The sequence below is a fragment of the Antrostomus carolinensis genome, unplaced genomic scaffold (assembly GCF_000700745.2).
Source record: "Antrostomus carolinensis isolate BGI_N321 unplaced genomic scaffold, ASM70074v2 scaffold2920, whole genome shotgun sequence".
In the NCBI taxonomy this organism is placed as follows: domain Eukaryota; kingdom Metazoa; phylum Chordata; class Aves; order Caprimulgiformes; family Caprimulgidae; genus Antrostomus; species Antrostomus carolinensis.
This window is the reverse complement of record NW_010286938.1, coordinates 39,442-62,061: the sequence shown is the minus strand read 5'-3', so window position 1 is coordinate 62,061 and position 22,620 is coordinate 39,442. Positions and strand designations below refer to the sequence as shown.

Genomic DNA, 22,620 nt, shown 5'->3' with positions numbered 1-22,620 from the left:
GGGAAGGAATGAGAGGGAGTGGGGATGACAAATTAGCCCACAACAAATAAATTACGTTGGCATCACAGCCAAGTTTATCATGAGAATTTAACTAGAGTTGCCTTAATAATTTTTCCAAAATTCTTCCACATTTTGTGAGAAAGAACTTAACAAACTTGGCAAAATAGCATAGGAAACACCGACTCCAATAGAATCATTGGTATGTGTACTGCTAAACAAGAAAAGAAAATTGGCCCAACTCATTACCAAGAGATTTGCTGTTTTCAACCAAGGAAATACTGAAAACAATGTTCTGTCTTGAACAGTAATAATTTTACCTACCTCTTTAGATTTCTCTGCTCCTGAACACAATCTTAATTCTTAGCTTCACTTTTAAATGCTAAACAAAGAGGCGTTAGCACTACCTGCTACTGTTAGCATGCTTCCATGATTCAATAATACTTTCCAGTCCTAAAAACTGGCAAATTGGTCTAGAAAGCTATCAAGGAAAAAGAAGCTCTGAAGATGGTGCTTAACAGAATGTGAACTTGTTCTAGTGTGAAAAGGACCTTGAGAAAAAAGGGGGAAGTAGGTATAGAGTTCAAAATGGATGGGAAGAATCTTTTGTGTAGAATGACATGTATTAATTTCAGGATAAGCTAAGTACAGGAAGTTAAGAGACATGGATGGTTAAATTTTTTATATATTTCTACTGTGTCAAGTCCATGGTCCTATGTCCAGGCAGAGCTGTGCAAACTGTTTACTTACAGTATTCACTTCAGTTGTTCAGTGTACTGTAGAAACAGCATTGCTAAAGCTTTGCATGTCCCATTTTCTCTGTGGAGGTATTTGGTCCTTGCCATGCTGGCTCCTGGATGTATAAGCAAGACATGTTATGCAAAGTGTGTGTCACTGTGTTGAGGCTTCCAGGTCTGAGGGCTTTGGCTTTGGAGAGCCAGACAGCAATCCTTCTTGGGAGGACTATGAGTACTAACACCTCTGAGTGGATTCACCCAGCTCTGCTCTGTGCTGGCTTTACACCTTTGGTCTCACACAAACACCCACTCCCTGCTTATACAATATTCTGTGTGGATGTGGCAGTGCAGATACACAGAAAACAATGGAGTTAACAGGAACACATGGGTTAAGATGAAACAAGGGAAAAAATAAAGTATGCAGCTGGCACAAAACCACTGTTTAGGTACAATGAGTGTCAACCATACAAACAAGTATCAGGGCTATACTCTATTATTAAGTATTTTGAAGGTATGTCCATAGAAACCTGATGAATTTTTGTTAAAGATGATAACCCACTCTGCCTACCAGCATAAATGCCAAAAAACAAAGTAATGAGCATTAAGTGGTATTTAACTCAAGCTTATAACACCTAAATTTATGTGTCTCAACTTAAGTATCTACACATGAGCTAGGAATCTAATTTTCCATTACAGACAGTGTAGCTTGGAAAATGATTCAACACATTCAGAAGTTCAACACATATTGACGTGTTGGCTGAATCACGTTGTAAAAACACGAGCCGTATTGACTCGGCTACTGTTGACTGTAAAGCAAAGTAAGGTGTTTACCTCAATGCAGACACCTCCATTTAGATACTCAAACTGATAAACTGAATCAATTTATCATCTCACTCTCTTTATCATTTACTTTTCCCAGCTTTCTACTTCACCTAAAACAACTTTCATCCTGAACAGCCAATGTACAACCATAATTCCCCTTGCACCCACACCCAAAGTATCAAATTGCTGCGTTAAGAAGAACTGCATTTTTAGAACAGAAATTCAAACCACAGATCTACTTGTGTAAGTTTTCCTAAACGTACATAGGTTCACACTTTAGAACAATCTAACATCCTGAATTCCACTTACTTATGCACATTAATTAATATTTAATTAAAATTACTTGAACTATAGAAGTATCATTGAAAATTTTGCACACATAACCAGAAAGTAGCCACAATTCAAAATAAGTGATTGGAATGAAGGGACTGAGAGCAATGGGAGCAATGTAGCAGGAGGTGAGGTAAGGTAACATGTATTGCATTGCAAATACTGTCAGAAGAACTCACTTGCTTATTTCCATTTATTTTTGCTATTGTGATGTCCAACAACCTTAGTTAAAAATAACAAAAGCAATTTTGTGTGCCAATACACAAACAGAGAAGGAGGTATTTAGGTACAGACAAAGGATAGGCACCAGTATTTTCCATGATGTTCATTAATTGAAATGTTTTCTGTTTTGAGATTTTTCCCTAATTCTACCTTGTTAATTTATTAGGCTGTATTCTATCGGTGCTGTTGTTGTGGAAAAATTACAATCTGCAAAAACTGTATATCATATTAAAATAAACAAGCTTTAAAACAGTGTTAAAGGAACCAAACCAAAGAAGTTATATTTTATCTAAAATTGGTTTTACCTGTTTATTATGGATAATTGAAATAGTACCTAGAAAAATGGAGACTGAAAATCAGTTTGGGAATACGAGGGATAAAATTTTATTCCTTCAACTAGCAACGCAACTAGAAGAAAGAGACGTGCAAATGCAAAAACAAGGCATACAGCCATATAAAATATAAATGTATTTCAAGTTACAGATACTATAAAGGGATCTCTATTAACATTGGTTTTGTTGTCCTTGATAGATGCTCAAACATACATATACCAGAAAAACATCTTAGATTTTCTTAATTTAATTTTTCTTAACAAAAATTCAAAAGTAGTATATTAAATATTATAACAAAATCTTAACTTACATAATCAAAATTAGAAATAATTGCATGATACGTAAAATGACTGAGGCATAAAAAGGAATGCTGTTTTATCAAGTAAATAACTGATGAATTATATGAAAAAATTGCCTACATTAAGCACAATAGATATTTATCAAGATAGTAATTCCATTTCTTTTAAATGGATTATCAACAACTATAAAGGTTTTTCTTCTTACTGTTTCTGTCATGTAACTATAATCAAAGCAAGAAAGAATCATCTCTGTGCACTCAAAAGCCTGCAAAGGCTCTTAACATTTTATATGTGTCTATAATTATAATAAATATGCAAATTTATATAAGCAGTTAAAATGATTTATATTTATATATCATGCTCTGGAAGCAGATGCAAAATAACAGTTTCAAGAAAAAGCAACTGGCTTACAGGAATCAATTACATAAATGTAAATTCTTACGTTCTTCTGGCAGGCATATCTTGCACCTTTAAATAACCTCCATACAATGATCTTAAAAAGAAACTTTACATATATCAAAGTGAACAGCTGGAAATACTCAGTATGAAGAGACATCTAACTTTCTGGCCTGAAGATACTTCTGATGAGAAATTTAATGTTTTTTCATATCACTAAAATCATCACAGAAGAAGCCAAAGGGTGTCAGGTCCATCTGGCTCCTTCCTCATTCAATAAAACCCATGGTTACTGCACTTAGATAAATATTCTCTAAAGCAAAAGTGACCCTAATGATAGAACATACAGTTAAATGAACCTTTACCATGATGAACGGTATTCTAATTTTAGCTTTACATATCGAATTTATGATTGCAAACTTCACCTTGGATTAGAACTCCATTTTGAATCAGAGAACTCATATTGTGGAAACTGAACAAGAAATTTCTGTCCTAGAAAATGTACCAGGTTCTGGCAGAACCATTGAATCTTGATGACTGACAAGTGTTCCCAGAGAATAAACCAGCAGAAATTCCCAGTAAAAGAATGGAAACACAGAAAAGGCAATAAATGCTATGATCTTTAAACATGAAAATCAATTTCACTGACAAAACCAGAAAAATCAGCTGAAGGGGGGATAAATCCAGAGGTTTGCCTCCCTCAAAGATGCTGATCAAAACTTAAGGTCTCTCAGAATTTGTGAGTTAAGTACTAAGATGATGATTTTAGATGTGTGTCCCCACCTCCAATCTGTAAGTCTTCTGTACTGTTAGAGTAAAGCATGTACATTCAGGATCTGCTTTGGAAAGCTTGTATTCCTCACTTTAACTGCCATATGGTCTCCATGTGGTTAAATTATAACTCAAAATAAAAATATGTATCCAACTGGAGAAACTTGAGAGATTACAGCAGTGTCTTTAGGTCCAAGAACAGTTAACTGCACAGCCCCTCTTGCATAGAGGGGACCAGACAAAAAATTGCTTCACAAGCGACTTAGTGCACTACACCTTGAGTCCAGAGACTGGACTCTTCTCAATGTGGGAGCTAAAGAGTAGGTTTGAGTTTAGCAGTCTGGTGACTATTCTGGCTATATTAACTTCTAAAATAACAACAACAATTAAAACAATAGCTATAATAGGACATGCAAGAGAGGGAAGACAGTCGTACTGGGATGAAAAATGTGTTTGTGCTAAGTCAATGCAATCTGTCTTCAGATACACATATCCTCCCATTTAGGCAGCTATTGTAGTCTTCAAACAACAAGTCAGCACAGGGAAAGCAGAGTTCAGAAAATGAGGTTATGGGTATGTTAAAAAAATATTGATTTGAGAAACCTAAACCAGTATTTAAGAATGTTATATCCATTTGGTAGTGTTTTGTAAAGAGCACATTTCAGAAATTATTTCTTGGTCTCTCAATAATTAAAGTTCATGTTCTATATACTATATTCTTATAACTCCTTCTTGAGAGAAAGTGATCTCAATTTGGAAAAGGGTAGGGCAGGGTGGTTCAGAAGAAACTGTCTTCACAGTTGTCTGTCTCAGGGTATTCAGTAGGGTCAAGTTGGATGGGCATATAAGGTGATGGGAAAGAAAATACTAAGGATACTGTCCTCTATGAAGTCTGTGCATTTTCCTACTTGGATCTCACTTAGATTCCTACTGTGATTTTCTGTGAAAGTAAAGGTGTGTGAAACATAAAATTGTATCATTTAACAGCTGATCCTAAGATGGTGAGGGATCTTTGTGAGAACTCTGGTTGCAGTTCAGCCTTGGAACATGTGACTGGATACCTGGTTGGACTTCCTCACATTCACCTTCAGATACCGTCAGTAACAATATTTAAACCTAGGCAAACTTGCTTGTCTGATTCCTCTGTCTAGTTGTTGGTGAGAAATTCATAGGTTACCATTAATTTTGCTGATTTTAGATGAGGATATGGTTAATCACATCATAATAGTGTCTGTTTTTCTTTTCTGACTACAAATCCCTAGACAGCTTTCCGATGTAGACATCTACACTACAGATCTTAAAATTAGGCAAGATCCATCTCTGCTGCTTTTTCACTTGACTTGACAAACGACTTCTCAGATCATCTTTACACTGGTAGTACTATTTAATATCATTGGAGTTCACCAGTTAAAATGGAGGTAAACAAAGGCACCTTCTGCACAGATTGCCGGCATGGAACATCAAGTCACTGACATATTTCTGGAAAACAACAGAACCTGGTTCCACCTTTCAACACATGCAATGACTTGCACACAGCACGGGGAAGAAAACGTTTGAGTATGGTACTCTAACTCTGCAGTGCACGTAGAGAAAGGAGACATGTATGTGTCATTATCAAGAAATGAGACTCTTGAGCAAAATTAATACCTAGAATGTCTCCTCTTTAGAAGTACTGACAATTCACACAATTATTTTAGAACTGTTCTTCACAGGTTTTATTTCTGCCAAACAGCTAGAGACACACTGCAGAAGGGCTATAGCCTATAACCTGGAATGAATTACTTGTCTCCCTTTTTTTGGCTGAAAGTGGAAAAAAAAGACCAACACTATTAGCACAGAATTAAAAACACTGGATATTAATATTAATGATGACAAAGTGTGAAATAGTTGAAAGACACTACAGAAGCTCCATTTTGATGTGACAGCAAAATGAAGCAAATGGTAAGTCAGTCCATTTCAGTATTTATTACTGCAGATGGATAGGATGCAGTGGCACGAATGGTGCAAATTCAGCTTCGATAGCGGAACGCTCCGGGCTTGTGCCTATCAGCAGTAGAACCTACATGCATAACAGAGCCCAAAGATTTTAACAACCACCTATGCAATTAAGAAAACATCACAAGTCATGGTTTAATTCATCATGTAAGGCAGAGTTTCTTTGACATAGTTGCATCCTCAGTTGCAGCTGTACTGGAAATACGAGAAGTCAGCAAGAATTCTGGTGAGAGATTTGCACATATGGTCATCTTAGGCACAGAGATACACATTGTAAAGCTGGAAACTGGAAGACAGCATGAAATGTCCTGATCAAACAAATGAACCTGATAACTGGGTGGTGGAAAGACGCCAGACCATATGCAGGATGTTGATAGCTTCTCTGCACTACACTTTAATTAAGGAGCTCTCTATATCCCAGTGTATATAAAAACTTAAAATGAACTGACAGATCTGTGACTATATGGATTTACAAACTATTTCTGGTTTTATAAGGTGAATGCATTAGAACTGTGGCAACGATAAAATGGCCCAGTCATCTCAGTGAACAGCTTCTGTCTTTTCAGACACATAAAAACCTCTGCCTATTTCAGCTGCATCTTAAATTTGTTCTTAGCAGTTAAATATTTCTAACATCTGAAGAAAAATAGGAAATAATTTGTCTCATAATTGAGAACTTGCATGTCAAATTCTGAAAGTTTTTTTCACTTTTTGTATTGAAGATCAGAAATGCATCTGCTATTATAGCTAGGACTAAATCCCCATATATTTTTTTAATCTGAGCCATTGTGACATTAATTTACTCAAATTCAAGTTTAATAAAAAGTATGCTTTCTTGAGCAAGTTCTGCTTCAGGAAACAGATGCTAAAGGCTCTTAATATCTCAAAACAACCTTATTTGCATAAATTATCATGAAGAATTTCCTGTATTTTCTTAGAGGGTAACATTTTAGTTTGATTCTGCCTGTCTTTGGTATTTCTTACAGAATATTTAAATTCACTGTCCACTTGGTAATATTCAAATGCTACCATTAAGTGAACAAAAGTAAAATTTTTACACAGCTGGATAAGCAGCAGAATGTGATGGAAATATTCATAGCCAATACAGGAAAAATTAATGTAACAGAACACTGGTTAAATGTTCAGAAATTCTGAACAATTTCAGATTGTTCAACAGCCAGCAATTTCTTGTTTAAATGTTTATCACTTTAACTGATTCTGGCTCTCTCAAAAACATATAAATTAAAATATCCACAGGAATTTCATCCCATAATTCATAAATAAGTTGCATTTTGCCTATGAAACTTCATATTTTTGAGAGCAAAAACTGTATTTTTGACTTATATTAACAGACATTACTAAACCATGTGTTATTATCATGGTTTCTAAGATTCTAAAAAAAAAAAAAAATAATTGCTGAGTAGAAATCATAATTTAGAACACAATGGTTTAGTGTATACCATGGTGAATGGAAAGATAATTCTTTAAAGAATATATATGAAGACTAGTAAGACATTCTGTATAATACAGCTCCAAGAAAAGAATTAATGTACCCAGCTGTTAAGCCCTTCCTCTTCCTAAATTCTGTACTATTTGGAATTCAAGTTTTATTAAAGTTTGACAGCAACAACATAGATAACAAAAATGAGAAATACTGCTTAGGAGCATATTTTTCCTTGTAAAAAATGAGCCAGAAACTTCTCTAAACTTGTTTAGCAATGTAAATGTCACTTTGTTTCTCCAAGCTTTAAGCTGAGAATAGCTCCAGGGCTTACTTGTGATGCAGAAATGTCCCTGTAATCTACTTAGAAAACATGCAGAACATTAATAGAAACTAGAATCTTGGAACATAAACGTAGCATAAGAAAAATGATAATTACTCTGTGGCTTAACATTTAAAACGAGAGCTAAGCATTGTACATCAGCATTTTTTTTATATAAAACAAGTTGCAGCACATAGATGAGCAGGAAGTCATTCACTTTAGAAACACAAATAATTTTGACATTAGCATGTACAATCTTTTACACAGAAAAGAGGGGAAAGACGCAGAGCTAGAGATTGTTTGAAGGCACCTGTTACCAATCACTTCTTTTCAGTCGTGTCTTCCCAACCCCTGCAGATAGCTCTTCCTTCCCCTCTCCCCCAACAAAGCAGTCTTCTCCTTTTATCCACTAAGATTCCATCCCTGATTAAACACGTACTGCCCTCCCCCTGATGACTCCAAAGTTTTTATGAGCCTCTGAACTTCTTTCTACCTCTGTTTTTTGCAGATGGCAGCTGTTGTTCCTCTCCAGGTTCCTAAATCCAACACATTGGCTTTCTGTCCTAGGTTACTTCTAGTCAATCTTCTTCAGCATAACTTAATTATAGCTAAGAATAGTATTAGCCATACTTCAAAGTATGACTAATAATGAAATGCTGAAAACTCATTTGGAATCCTCAAGGTCGTTGCTGAGATGGAATGAAACTGTAGGCACAGAGAATTTAGCAGTGAGGGGCATTCCCCAAGGGGAACACAGAAGCAAGAAAGGTAAATGTGAGAATATGGCAGTAACTGGTCAAAGTAAGGTAAAGCACAGATATTTCAGGTGACCTTGCTTCTCCTCAAAAGAGGAAAAGAAGAATAAAAGCACCTGTCTTGTATTTTACTTTTGTGGGTCAGGTAACGGGATAACTATTGAGAAGTAACAGGGTTTTGTGCAGCATACTGACATGAGATGAATATGTGCAAGCACAGAGACTACTAGATCCTCCGACAGGGGAAGCATTCAAATTTTGGAACAATGTAATGGAAGGGCAAATGCTTCTGATTAATTCACGTGGCCGTGTTTAAAGTCTAACATTCAACAAGATTTACATAAGTCCTCAGGAACCTTAGCCTGATCATTTATAGAAGCTCTCAGAAAAAATCTTAGGAATCATTAACAAACTATGTATAACCTAATAGGACTAATTAGTAGCTGTTCCTCCTGCTTGATCACTTGGGCTCTCTCCAATCTCACATACACTTGGAAAATGCATTTGGCAACTATTTATTAAAAAAAAAAAGTCAGTTTTTCTACATTTTAAAGATAATGACATAACTATTTTCTGTTCTTAACTTCACCTTTCTCCCTCATTTGTTCTTTTTGTCCATTCTTACTTATTACATAAACAATGCTGTCTGATGTTATTTCTTTTTCTTGCACCCCATCAGATGCACCCCATCAGATCCTCTGTTTGCTTCGACAAAATAAGATATACTTTTAATCTCATTCAAATAAGAGCCCCAGCCTGATATATATATATATATATATAAAATCCATTCTATAGTTCAAATAAAAAAAATCATTAGATTTAATTTTTAAGAGACTCACAGGACTTTGGAAAGTGGCCTTTTTCAGGAGACATGGATTAAAATATGAATGTAAATGTAAATTCTCAGAACATAGTGAGAATGTAATTTTTTTTGTGAAACTACTCCCAAATTACAATCAGTTAATATATAAGAAGATGGCTTAGAGAAAAGAGTTAATTTGTGTCTAGTTAGGAAAAGCAAACACTATGGAGATTTTCTTTTCAGACTTTTGAACTGAAACATGTAAGGAAAGAAGAATGGCTGTGATTAAGATACTGCGTTAGGACACATGAACTCTTAACCTCTACCACAAACTCTGAGTTTTGGGCAAACCACATTTTTTCACTGTGGTTGTTGCTTCTGTAAAACAGAGGTAGTGATACTTTTCTGCTTTAAGTTACAAGGATAATATTGTGAGGCGTTCAGTTACTGCGGTGAAGACCAGAGAAATATTCAGTTACTAAACAGGATTATTTTTGACATATTATTTAGAAACTGTGAAAACTTGGAAAGAGGGAAGAGATACATGGTAGTAAAAGACAAACATTAGGTTTACTCATAAATGGTGAGTTATACATCAGATTTGGAAAGCATCTGACCTGCCAATTGGAAAATAAGTTCAGCATAACAGACAATTAGGCAATTAGCATTTTAATATTAACCTATTCTCAGCAAGAAGAGCTCAATAAGAGTTTTTATACTTTGTTTTTAAAAGAATAGGAGCTTGCAATGGCTAACCTAAATAAATTTTAACCTGGTCTAATTGAAAATTCGTACCAATTCAGGCACACATATATAGATAGATTTAGCACTCAATTCGAGTGACACAACAATTTCCTGGCATAAGCTAACTGGATTTAAGCAAACAAATACCAATCAAACCCCATGTGTCTGTATCCATTTAACTGATTGATATCAAATACGTTTATTTAAACTACTACTACACATTTTCTACTTTGTCCCATTGCAGACAGCCAGAACCTGGTTTCTGGTTGCTAACTCACTTGAAGAGCTTTGGCACAGTAACACATGAATGTGTCAATAAGGCAGGTGACTAGTTCAGCAAGTTTACATTCTATCACTTGTATGCACAGCTGCTAATGTACCACAAGTGCACAGATGTGTAAAGGAGATAAAATATCAGCAAGTTTTCATATCTTTTTAATCAGCATATAATATTCATGTGCTGATAACTAATCATGTCTGCATAAACAATTGCATTATAGGAAACTAATGAATACTATAAACAGCCTTCATATGCACTATTGCACCATGTCAGAAATTTTACCCTTTTATTTCTTACTACAACAGTTTTACTTTTATAGCTTAAAAATTACTGTATTGCCAGACTGCATAGCACACAGGTGATTTCAAGCAGTTCAAAAAAAGGTAGTATAAATTAACTCTCTTATATTAATATAAACTGAAACTGTTCCTAGCATTTAGAGGAATACCTATTTAAAAACTTCTATTGGTGTCTCTTGCACCACTGTCTCATTTTTGTTTCTTTTCATGCCTCTTAGATTATTTCTATTTAAAACATAAAAAGAACTCCTCCATTTGTTAAGACTTGCTCTGTTTTTTTCCCCAAAAAAACCACTGGATTATGAACTCGACATTAAAAATATAAACAACAATTTGTTAAGTTTCAAGATTTTAGAAGTCAGTTTCTACACTCTACACTTTGAACTGGAAAAGCTAAAATAAATAGATTTAATTATCCACATTATTAGTTGTCTTTTCTATGATATGTCTGCATCTTAAATATCTGAAGAAATAGTACAATGCCATACATCAAAGCGCAGCAAATTTATAACCTCTTAAATGTAACCCCAGAAAATGATTACTAAAACTTCTTGCCAAACATCTGAGTGCTGACAGACTGCCCTACCAAATTTTCTCTTGAAGTCTGTAAGCCAATGGATGAAGTCTAAAATGGTACTTCTGATGAGCCAAAATATTAACAACTGCATCAAGCATGAAAGGCAATGGAAACGCCAAGGTGACAGAGCTCACGGTAAATATTTCTTTTAGTCAAAGGCTGACTGTTGGAAGAGAAGGGGAAAAAAAACCCAACAGATAAAAGGAATCATGGATCAAGAGCTTCAGCTAAAAAGATTTAAGTGGTTTCACCCCACTTAAACTTTAGCACTTAACAGAGAACTGTAGTTTCATGCCTTTAAGTTATAGATTCCCATTACATACAGAAAAGGATAGGCTGCAGATAAAGGATGGCATAGAAGCTTGGTATGCTATACTCTCCAGTTTTGGATACAAAATGCCCTCTTTTTCACAGGCAGGTAATACTGACATAAATAAGCTCCAGCCTGATAAGTATTCAGCTTATCTGCAAGCAACTTGTTTCAGCACTGCAACATTACAATTTGATTCTGTAAACTGCACATTTGTCGCTCTATAAGAGCATTCTAACAACAACTGCACTTTTTGATAGTGCTGCTGCTTTTCTCCTGTCTCCCTTTCAAAAGCTAATGAGGATTTAGGACCTCATTTTCGGATTTCAGAGTTGTATATTCTAGGGAGGAAATCATAGTGGAAACAGTGGTTTCTTTAGCTTTTTGTGCACAAAACAAAAAGGCACCTAAAACCATACAAATCACACCTTTACCTTCTCCTGATTTAAGTTTTAAAGCAACTCGACACTCTTCAACACACTCTATCACTTTCGCTTCATCTTTCCAAAATTTGTGGGCCCACTCCTTCCCAGCCAGGGAAGGGGCACAGTCATATTTCTGCAGCAGTGTATCCATGGCAATCCTGTCCGTGACGCCAATTTACTGTTGCATGAAAGGGGTGGTAGGGCAACTTGGCAGGAAATAAACCACACTGCACCCCAACTCACTCTCAAATATCAGAGGAGCTGGGGGTGGCTGGGCTTAGATGCTGGGTGATGCCCAGTTGAGCACTACGAGTCCGACAACAGCAGATTCACTCAATAGTGTGCGCTGCTCTCCCGTACCCGCAATTTATGGACTCACATGGCTAAACCTGCAGAATTTAGCGGTGTCCTGTGGGGGGGTTGGTGTGGCTGGTTACAGACAGACACACTTCGATGTGGCACTACAAGTCCAGGTGCATTAATTCCAGATTCACTCGATGGTGCCCAGCACCTGCCATCCAGTCACCCTCTCTGGACTCTCACGGCCTGTCAGGTGGTGCCCAGTGAGAAATTGTGCAGCAAGTCAATAACTGAATAAGGCATTTTAATAAAGCAACAGGAACAATACAGGTTCGTGTGGATTGTTGGTGATAATCTGCTGTCTGCAGAAGTTTAGACAAGCAGTAAGGTTACAAATTGCTAAAAGTGTTAAGTTAGAAAGGAATTCTATAGAGATTTCTAAGTGTCGAGAAAGCTCTTGGGGCAGTGAGATCCTACCCAAAGGCGTCCCTATGGGGGGAAAAAGAGGCTCAGCCCGCTGACTGATCCCAGAGGTCAGGGGTCTGTGATGGTATCTTCCCTGACTAACATGCCCCTTTCTTTGGGCTACTTTTATATTATTTTTTTACCTTCAAGGTGGAGCTTGAGTGACTCTGGTCATACTTTCACCGTGATTGGTGAAACACTTCTGTTTCCCTTTTAAGGCAGAAGTTACCAAAACTTAGAGTGTATGCTCTGTAAGGGGGAAGAGGGGGGGTGGTCAGTGAGCAGGAGGTATGTTATTGTGTAGCTACAATTCAAGTCCACACTAGGCGGGTATATTTGTCTAAGGGGTACCACCAGATGGCCAGTCCAGGGTCATAAACAGACAGTATATCAGCCCCTTGGCACCAGAGCTCTGTCTCAGTAAATACTGGGGTTAGTGAACGAGTTTCCACCCTTTTCCATCCCCTGTATTGATATGAAGACCAGGCTCTCCAGGAGACATTCTTCATTGGAGAGATTCTTCACATACCCATTGCATTTCTGCCCCTGGGATCTTCTTCGACATTACACCTTTCCCTAGTGTGTGAACAAAGCAGTTTTCTGATTTTTAAGTTATCTCCAGTAAGTATTCCACAATTACATGATAGCATATAAAAACCACACAAAACCATAATTCATATTTTTTTCAAATTGCATAAATCTGTATTGCATGTTACTTTTATTTAAAAACCATGTACCTTATCTAGATGAAGTTAAGTCTTAACTAGCCCAAGATTAGAAAATTTTAGTGTTTTTTCTATTAGCAGGGATAGTTATTGTGAAATTGTGATGTTTCTGCATATTTAACTTTTTTATTAAGACGGCAAAAAAATTTAGTTGAAGACTAATTCACTATAAACTTAGTTGTCTTATGAATGACAAAAGTTAAACATATACAGACACTTGTTATTTTCACACATTTTCCTAAAACAACTTTAGCTTATTGCTTGATTTCTTAGGGTTTTTTTGTGCATCATACCAGCATTTAATAATTTTCTTCTACCAAACATGCAACTACTAATGTTTCCTTTTCAGTATTCACATCCTTTTCTGCCTAAGTGACTTGAAAAAACATGATTACTGTTAGGTAAAACAATATGACTAATACAGCCCATTTTTAACAGATATAAAAAGAAATTTTACAAGAATGTAATAATTTTGGAAATATTTGCTCAATTTCTTAACATCGAGGAGATGAGGAACATTCAAGATGATGGACGCTCAAGGATGTACTTTCTTTTTTATAAAGCCTGCCTCACTCAGCCTTGCTTGCATTGTTGGCCACAGCTTGAAAATTTTAAGTGGTGAAATGACACGAAGAAGCAAACTGCTGGGTATCAGGAATAGTTTCTGTGGGCAGTCATAAGGGCTGTTTGGATGAACACAATGTCTCACAGCTTTGAAGTAGAAATTTTATAGTTTTCTTACAAAATACTGTTAAATTTTACCTTTATTTATCACGTTCTACTGATTTTAATCAGCTGTAATGCATGTTGGTTGATATGACACTGCTAAAACTAGGCACCCAAGGCCTAAGTACTTGAGAGCATAACTACTTGGCAGCAGCAGTAGTTGTGAGAGAAGTTGTAGGAACAGGAATTTTGAAAAAAATTAATTTGAAATTAGCCTGCCAAAGGCCTATTGTATTGGAAATTCAGAAAATTCACTACATGTTTATACAATTAAGTCATGTTTCCTCAGAGTATTTTTCATATCATTAATATAAAGATATGATAATACATTAAAATAATGATAAGGCTTATAAATTATCTAGAAATGCTTTAAATGTTTTCTATTACATTAATAGAGACCAGTGGGTTTCATATGAACAACAACAACAAAAAATCACCAAAAAAAGAAAGAATAAGTAAACCCCAATATAATACAAACTGAACATTTGCCTTAGTCTCAGTCTTGAATTTGAAATTTAAACATACAGTGTGGATACAGCCATCAGAAATAAGAACTATCGAATGATTACTTCTGATGCACCTACAGATGATCCTGCCAGGTCAATGACACCTGCAGGTTACTGTAGGGAGATGCTCAATTACTCTCTTCTGTAATTAGACGATTTTAATCTCTATGCACGGAACTTCACAAGCACAACAATCAATTCAGAGAATTAAATGCAAAAACTATTCTAGAAGGAAACTGTATCAGACAAACATGCAGTGCAATTCAGCACAGAAAGTAAAAAACTGAAGAACTTGTTTTATTTTTACATTTATTGAAGGTAATTGTTTAATACTTGAGATCTGTGCTCAGGAACAGAATTAGTAGTTTTCACTTAAGTTGAGGCTCAGTTAGACTCTGCTGTCAGTGAAATGGTTTTGGTTTGGTTCTAACAAGAAATGGCTTTGTAACTGGTCAGTGGAGACAAACTGGCTTAGAGCAATTCACAACATGGGGTCTGGTCTAGTGATCTAAGACAGGAATTTGGGGGAATAGCAAGGAAAAGACATGGAGGATAACAGTTTTGGAGGCGGAGTAAGAGGACTTCAGGAGGTTTTCTACTGAAATAATCGTATTAGAATGAGTGGTAATGCAATCTCAGACAGGATAATTTAGGGGAGCTACAGATTTCTTGAAAGGAATCTCCCTGTCTCCTCTCTTCACAGAGAACTGAAATGGTATTTTCAAAGAACTGTTGATAAAATGACTCTGATGAGCTTTCTGAACAGGTAACCGACTAGTTAGGTCCCATCACTTCAAGTATATAACTTGTGGGTTTTTTTTCCTTACATTCATAATTTTTGATTCATTAATGTATTTTCTCTGCAAATCCTTGCCAAATTATTCAGTAGCTCTGGGAGATCATTTAACAGCTGCTCATGGTTAGCTTTTGGTTTTATATCTTCAGGATTCTGCAGCTTCAGCAAACTTTCCATATTACTGTTCACCCTTTTTCAGATCATTTGTGTATGGACTCCTTTGGTAAACTTAATTTATTTCTATCCTCTGTTTCAGACATTTAATCTGTAGAAAGATTTTCTCTCTTACTCCATGACATATTAGTCTCTTAAGATTATTTAGAGAAAAATCTTAACAAAAGCCTTTTAGGAATCCCCGTATAAAGCATTTATGTCTAAACAGCAAGATTTTGCATAGTTTTAGATCTGGGAATATATTCCAGAAGCACCCTGACTCCTCGCTTGGATAAAACTCAGATGAGTACATAGAGGAGTACCCTGACTCTTGTCTGGATGAAACCTGTGTGACTACCTCCTTTTCCTCTTCCCACATCCTGTTTTGGAGTTGTAAGAAACTCAAATGTGTGCACTGGAAATTAATTGTGCAATGCTTTGTCCAGGTTTTTGGTCTCAATGACTGGGGAGCAGGGAGAGATCATGGACCATACTAGGGCAGATGCAGGCCTTGCAGACTACACGTGTATCAGCTTCATCACCTTTATCTAAATACTTGTTAAATGCTTGAAAACACTAAACTGTTTGCAAGGCATGTCTGTTGGATGCGTAAGAAAAGAAAGAACAGTGAGACTAAGTCAAGAGAGAATTTAACAACTGAGAGTACAACTGAGAGCCTCCTGGTTGCCTGAGAGACATGATTACCTGTGTTTCTGAAAACCACACAGATAAAAAAACCCAACAAATCAAACCAAACTAAATCATTATTTTTTCCCATGTTTCAAGGCCAAGGAGAGACAAAACACACTTATGGTAGTAATGCTAAAACAGGAAGATTACCTCACGGTGATTTAGAAGTCTCTCCAAATCTGCTGCCATTTGATTCTTGACACGCAGCAAAGTTGTCTTTTCTTTATTTAAAAGACTGGTAGAAAGAGGATAGGAAATGCAGTAATAGCAACAGATTCTCATTTAATCTTGTATTCTGGCTGAAACATGCATTTTCTAGAGCTAAACATGGGCAACAATGAAAATCTGCTCAAGTAATTATATCAAATAATCCTTCTTTATGTTCGAGCATTGGATTTTTTATAAATGAGCCTGAATGCACTGACACATCCAAAATCTTATTCTAGTCAAATAGAAATACTATTAAAAATCTTTATAAAATATGGAACTTTTTTTTTGTTCTCTGAAGGGTAATTTAAATTATCAGAATCTTCTATTATTATCTCTTGGTTTCTTCTAGGCAAAATGAGTTCATTTAATAAGCAAAGTAAGGCTCCTTATCTATACTTCTATATCAAAATGTGGATTTCTTTGTTGTATGAATCACTAGCAGCAGCACACACTGTTCTCTTAGTATCACTTCTTTTGGTACTACTGTATTTAGAGTTTTGAAAATAATAAATACAAGGAAGAATAACATCCAGCCCAGCTCTCCCTTGTAGCTGTGTAGCTTCTGCAGAAATTGCAAATGTGTTTTTGCCATTTTTTATTTTATATTCCAGGAGAATGCATGGGATCAAGTTTGTCATGTGAACCAAGTATGAAAACTGTTTTAGCATGAAGGCATGCTTTTATAGCACAATGTCAAGTTTAATTTTAATTGTTCTTTGTTTTCATAGTTATAGAATATGAGCATTTGAAATGTTTAGCATACCCATTCTGATGCTAGGCAGCAATTCTAATATAATTAAGTTTATTTTCATCTTTAGCCCCAATATCAGTTTCCGACAATAAAATTCAGACTAATGCATACATAATGCCAGTATACAATCTAGTTTGTTAAAAAAGCCACAGAGATTTTCTTGGAAGATTTATGTTATACATGCCACTATCATGACTTACCTAAACAGGCTGTACAATATAAACTATAACATGAATCAACAGCTATGCAAAATGCAATTCTGCATATGGAGTGCAAATATGTAGTACTGAATACAGTTCAGGAGCTCAAAAGCAAATGTATTAAAATTTTATAAATAGCATAGAGTAATTACCTATGTTGCAAACACAAAGTATTTAATATTCCCAGTATTTAATCCAGAAATGATCAACAAAATAAATCAACCTTTTCTTTAATTGGCTGTGTATCATCCATTTGTTTCAAATAAGCAACATCATCCTTTGCCCTGGGGATTTTACGGCAGTTCCTTGCAAATTCTGTACTGTAAATTATGACTGTCAATTCTTTCTAGGAATTAATTCTTAGAAAAAGTGTACACTTTGGCCAAATTGCTTAGTTGTCTGAGTTATTTAAAAGGAAAGTAGTGAGGTTTATGAAAAAAACACAAATATATTTTAATATTTTAAAGAGTTTTATTTTCTGTGACATTTTTAATCATGATGAAATTGTAATTTTTTCTTCCTGGGTCTATGTTGTAGTAACTCACTGATATGTCAGTTTTTCTTGGATGTCTGTACTTCCTAACAGCATAAACCAATCCTTTTAGAGAATGACTTCACAAACTTATTATAGAAGCAATAATAAAAGTTCCTTTATACCTTAAATAGTGTAATGAATAAGAAGAAACATCAGGTGTTCAAGGTTCGATTTCATCTACAGAACCTATTCTAGTTATACCTTCTGAAAAAGTATGACATGATCGATCCATGTGGAGCAGTTCTAATTTTCTTTATTTATAGTTGAATATAGGAATGAGACTGCTACATCATTCAATAGCACTTGATGTGTTGTCTGTCATACATATGAATATAGAATTACTAAAGCCTGTGCAAACTTCCGATTTAGTAGTTTTGCAATAGTTATGCTTTTTCATCATTGCAGATGGAAGGAAATAATTCAAATACTTCTGAAGGAATACTGAAAAAGAGGCATATATACATTTAAAAGAGGGAGAAAGCAGAATTACCAGACACAATATTAATAAATTCACACCTGCGATGACTAAGTAAAGCAGAAATATCTTCAAAAGTTCAATTCTGGGAATAGGACTGACCATTTCAGTCCCTATCATGAAAACATTCTGAATGGGCATCTTAGACATCAGTAGTCAATGAGGTTCTAGCTTTAAACTACCCTACACTTCCATCAAACAGTAGTTTAAAATAATCCAGTTTTAACTAGTAGCGTAACAAGTCAAAGAGCAGCTTTACAGTTTGTTCCAGCTAACCTAAATGAAAACTGTTGCTGAAAGATCATCCTTCCCTAACCACACACAGGTACCCCCGCTTTGTGTTGCTACTAGAAAATTTGTCACTTCACTGATCTGGATGGAAGCTGGTCTTTTTAAAGGTTATCTTTCATGTGGATCACCAAAACAACTTGATTTACTGTGTGCAGTGGAAACCCACAGCTGAAGGTAAAGATGAGACTGCTCCATTTGGTGACGGAGTGCCTGCGCTGGTTTTGGCTGGGATAGAGTTAATTTTCTTCATAGAAGCTGGTATGGGGCTGTGTTTTGGATTTGTGCTGAGAACAGTGTTGAGTAACACAGGGATGTTTTAGCCATTGCTGAGCAGGGCTTACACAGAGCCAGGGCCTTTTCTGCTCATCACATCACCCCACCAGTGAGTAGGCTGGTGCACAAGATTTTGGGAGGGGGACAAGCTGGAGAGCTGACACCAACTGACCCAAGGGATATTCCGTACCGTATGACATCATGCTCAGCATATTAATCTGGGGGAGGAAGGAGGAAGGGGGGGATGTCCAGAGGGATGGTGTTTGTCTTCCCAAGTAACCATTACACGTGATGGAGCCCTGCTTTCCTGGAGATGGCTGAACACCTGCCTGCCGATGGGAAGTAGTGAATTAATTCCTTGTTTTGCTTTGCTTGCACGTGCAGCTTTTGCTTTACCTATTAAAGTTTCTTTATCTCAACCCATGAGTTTTCTCACTTCTACTCTTCCAACTCTCTGTCCCATCCCACAGGGATGGGGGTAGTGAGTGAGAAACAGGATCTTCTTGACCATCTTTAACTAACCATACTTTTAAGTTTTCACAATACAGGGATTTATTAAAATACAAGTGTACTAAAGATTAAAAGAAATTTTCCAATGACTTGTTCTGGGGTGAAAATGTGAACACTTGGGAGAAATGGACTGTGTTGAAATTATCTAATATCCCTGGCATTATTTAACAGCACAAACGGCTATTTTTACAGTGCAGGGCAAGTGTAGACCGTGCGGTGCTTCACAGTCCTGGTCACTGACTGCCCCATCCTGAGTATGGAGAAGGTGCCCTTTGTGATACATCATATAACCATGGACCCAAAAGTTCAGGTTGGAGAAGTAACTGCAAAGCAGTGCAGCTCCTGTTTTTCCTGTGTGCCTGCATTTCCAGAAGAAACCAGAATGTCTGGGAGGAGATTCAGTTTCATTCCATCATGCTTTCAAATCCTAGCCAGGTATGAATTCAGGTACCAGGAATGTAAGACTTACCCTGGAATACACTTGTCATATACATACACATTGCTCATAGCAACCACTGGCTTGTTTTTTTGCTTTAGTCAGGATCTAAATCCAAAGTAGCTTGGATATCATAATTAAGACAATTTTAGGTGATTTGATTTTTCTGGAGAATGGAGACTAACGTTTCCTAGTCTCAGACTTTTAAAGCCTTTTGAATTTGGTCAATTAAGCCATCTTTTAAATATCCAGTTAAAGTATACTAGCTACTATCCTGTTCAGAAGCTTCTGTTATTAGATGTTCTGGATAATATGCTTATGCTGGACACACTAAATAAACATGGTTTTATATATTACTGGGGTTTTTTTATTATTACTTCTATTAAGTTTGAAAAAAAAGTATGTTTCCTTTTTAGTGAACTGTGTACTCCAAATACTCTAAGAAATAAGGATTGTGCCTTTCTGTTAATTTCATGTTACAGCATGATGAAGTTGAAAACTGAAGTCCAATCTTGAGTTATTTTTTGCATTTTATGTTCATATACAAATACTACCATCAAAAAAGTAAAACATAGCAAATGTGAAGGTTTTGTACATAAAACTGAATCTATAATGTAGGTATAGCTACCCCTTCTCTGAAAACTACAGATGAATAGCTCAGAGTAGACAGCTGATTTTTTTAAACTCATGTAGTTAGAAAGGGAAGTATAAAAAATTCTGCAAATACAAGCTATTTAGAAGACAGAATACATTAAAAATCTGTGATCTCTCATTGTGCAGCTAAATAACTACAGATCAGATTTTTAAAGGTGTTTAGGAGATTATTGCTTAATGATTTCAATGCTTTAGGTGGCATAAGAACTCCTCTGTGTAGTACCCAAATTGGAAAAAAAAAATTACTTTAAACTGTAAAAAAAAAACCCAAACCCCTAATAACTTTTAAAAAGTTGTAATACAGTTCAGAAAATGTTCACTTGTAGAAAAAAGAAATATATTTCAACAATTGTATTTTTATGAGCATTCCTCAGGTAAATTGCAGTAGTGTTTGAATAGATGTTGCATACTTCACAGAATGGTAATGTTACCATAACAAGCTCATTGCCCATTCTGTGATGGGAAAAACTCAGCTAAAACTGTATGCTGAGCTTTGTAATGTTTGGACGGCAATTGGAGAACCCAAAATGTTTAGGTAAGAAACTTTTCAGTACATAGCTTCTTATTGAGCATAATCCTTGTACTGCTTCTAGATTTGCCACACAGTTAGGCTTTTGAGGCGTGCTTTTGGGTAAGCGAACTACTTTTAAAACCAACCATCAGCACTGAGAAATATGAGTAACTGAATTTAAAATAACTACCTTCTCTTTATGAATGAAGTCCTGTTTAATGTCTCCACTTATTTATAAACCTAGATGTTTTTAGCAGAAAATTATGTACTGAAACTACAATTACTTAACTACATACGTAAGAATGAAATTTAGAGATTTGTTTTCCCACAGCATGACACAGTAACAAAGCATTTCTTTTCAAAGGAAGTGCTAAATGTGGTGTTTTCATTTCTGGTTGAGAACTGTATGCTAGAGAGATTTCTTTATAGTATGAAGGAGTCATCCTCGTACATACCACTGCTCCTATAACCATTACTATTTAGTTTTATTAACAAGAATGGACTAACATAAATGAGAGTTTACCTAGCAGAGTATTTTGAGATATAGGAGCACCTATAAATTCACCCTGCAGATGCCCTGTCACTCAAGACTAGAATTTTTGGTTGTTTTTTTTAACCGAAGCATATCTGCAGGTGCATGGCTCGGTGAAAAAGCACACAACGTGTTCTGCTCCCAGGGTCACCTCGGTTCTGCTCACAGCCAAGTGCTAGCACAGCCCATGGCCTGCCTGGGAAAATTCTAAGGGGATGGGAAGGAGAGTGGTAATATAGATGTGTATTATCTTTGTTATTATCTTTTACCTTTGAGTGGTAATACAGTTGTGCCTTCACACTTGAATCTAAGCAATACTGTCACACACCTGTGATAACATATAGATGGGTCCCTAAGTTGTTCATGCAAATAACTAACAGCAATGACAGCTGCTCAGCTAAGCATTCATCCCGAACACAATAGCTCTTGCAATTCTCAGTGACAGTATAGCTAAAGTTCAACAGTGTTGTATGAAAGATGTCCAGAACAGACACACTTCTCAGCAAGCCATCAAAGTTATCTCCAGCTCTGGTGGAATATTCTGCTTTAAGGCCTTGATTCAGTCTGGTTCCTATTTTGACTATTCCTCTCCTTTCAAGGAGAGGTTGAATGGGGCTTTGAGGAACCTAATCTAGTGGAAGATGTCCTTACCCATGGCAGGGGGTGGGAACTAGGTAATCTTTAAAGGCCTCTTCCAACTCAAACCATTCTATGATTCTATGACTCAGTTTGACAGCTATTGACACATGTAACCTTGAGTGCTATTTAAACAGTCCTTCCAAATGAGGAAGACATTTTGAGAGTCTGAAGAGAGTCTGAAAGACAGCCTTAACTCTAGAAGTATGACACTTAAGGATGAAGGCATGTAAGATTCTCTGGTTAAAGGAAACTTAGAAGGATCTGCAGGATTTCCCAAGAGTATTATATCAAAACGATCTGCATGAATCTGTCCCACTCCTTTTATGGAAATAACTGCCTTCAGAAATGATGCTTTCCTACAGTGATGCAGTCTGGAGAATCCTGAA

The 22,620-nt window shown here is 36.1% G+C and overlaps 1 protein-coding gene across 1 annotated transcript in view; it reads right to left on the bottom strand.

The window, feature by feature from the left end:
• LOC104532599 (progesterone-induced-blocking factor 1) overlaps positions 1-22,620 on the bottom strand; it is a gene marked incomplete at its 5' end in the record, with an annotated part of 49,678 nt that overhangs the window by 4,559 nt on the left and 22,499 nt on the right. Inside the window, one exon of the mRNA XM_010177850.1 lies at positions 16,368-16,452. Within this exon, the coding sequence (XP_010176152.1) occupies positions 16,368-16,452 (85 nt within the window). The remainder of the gene's footprint in view (positions 1-16,367; positions 16,453-22,620) is intronic.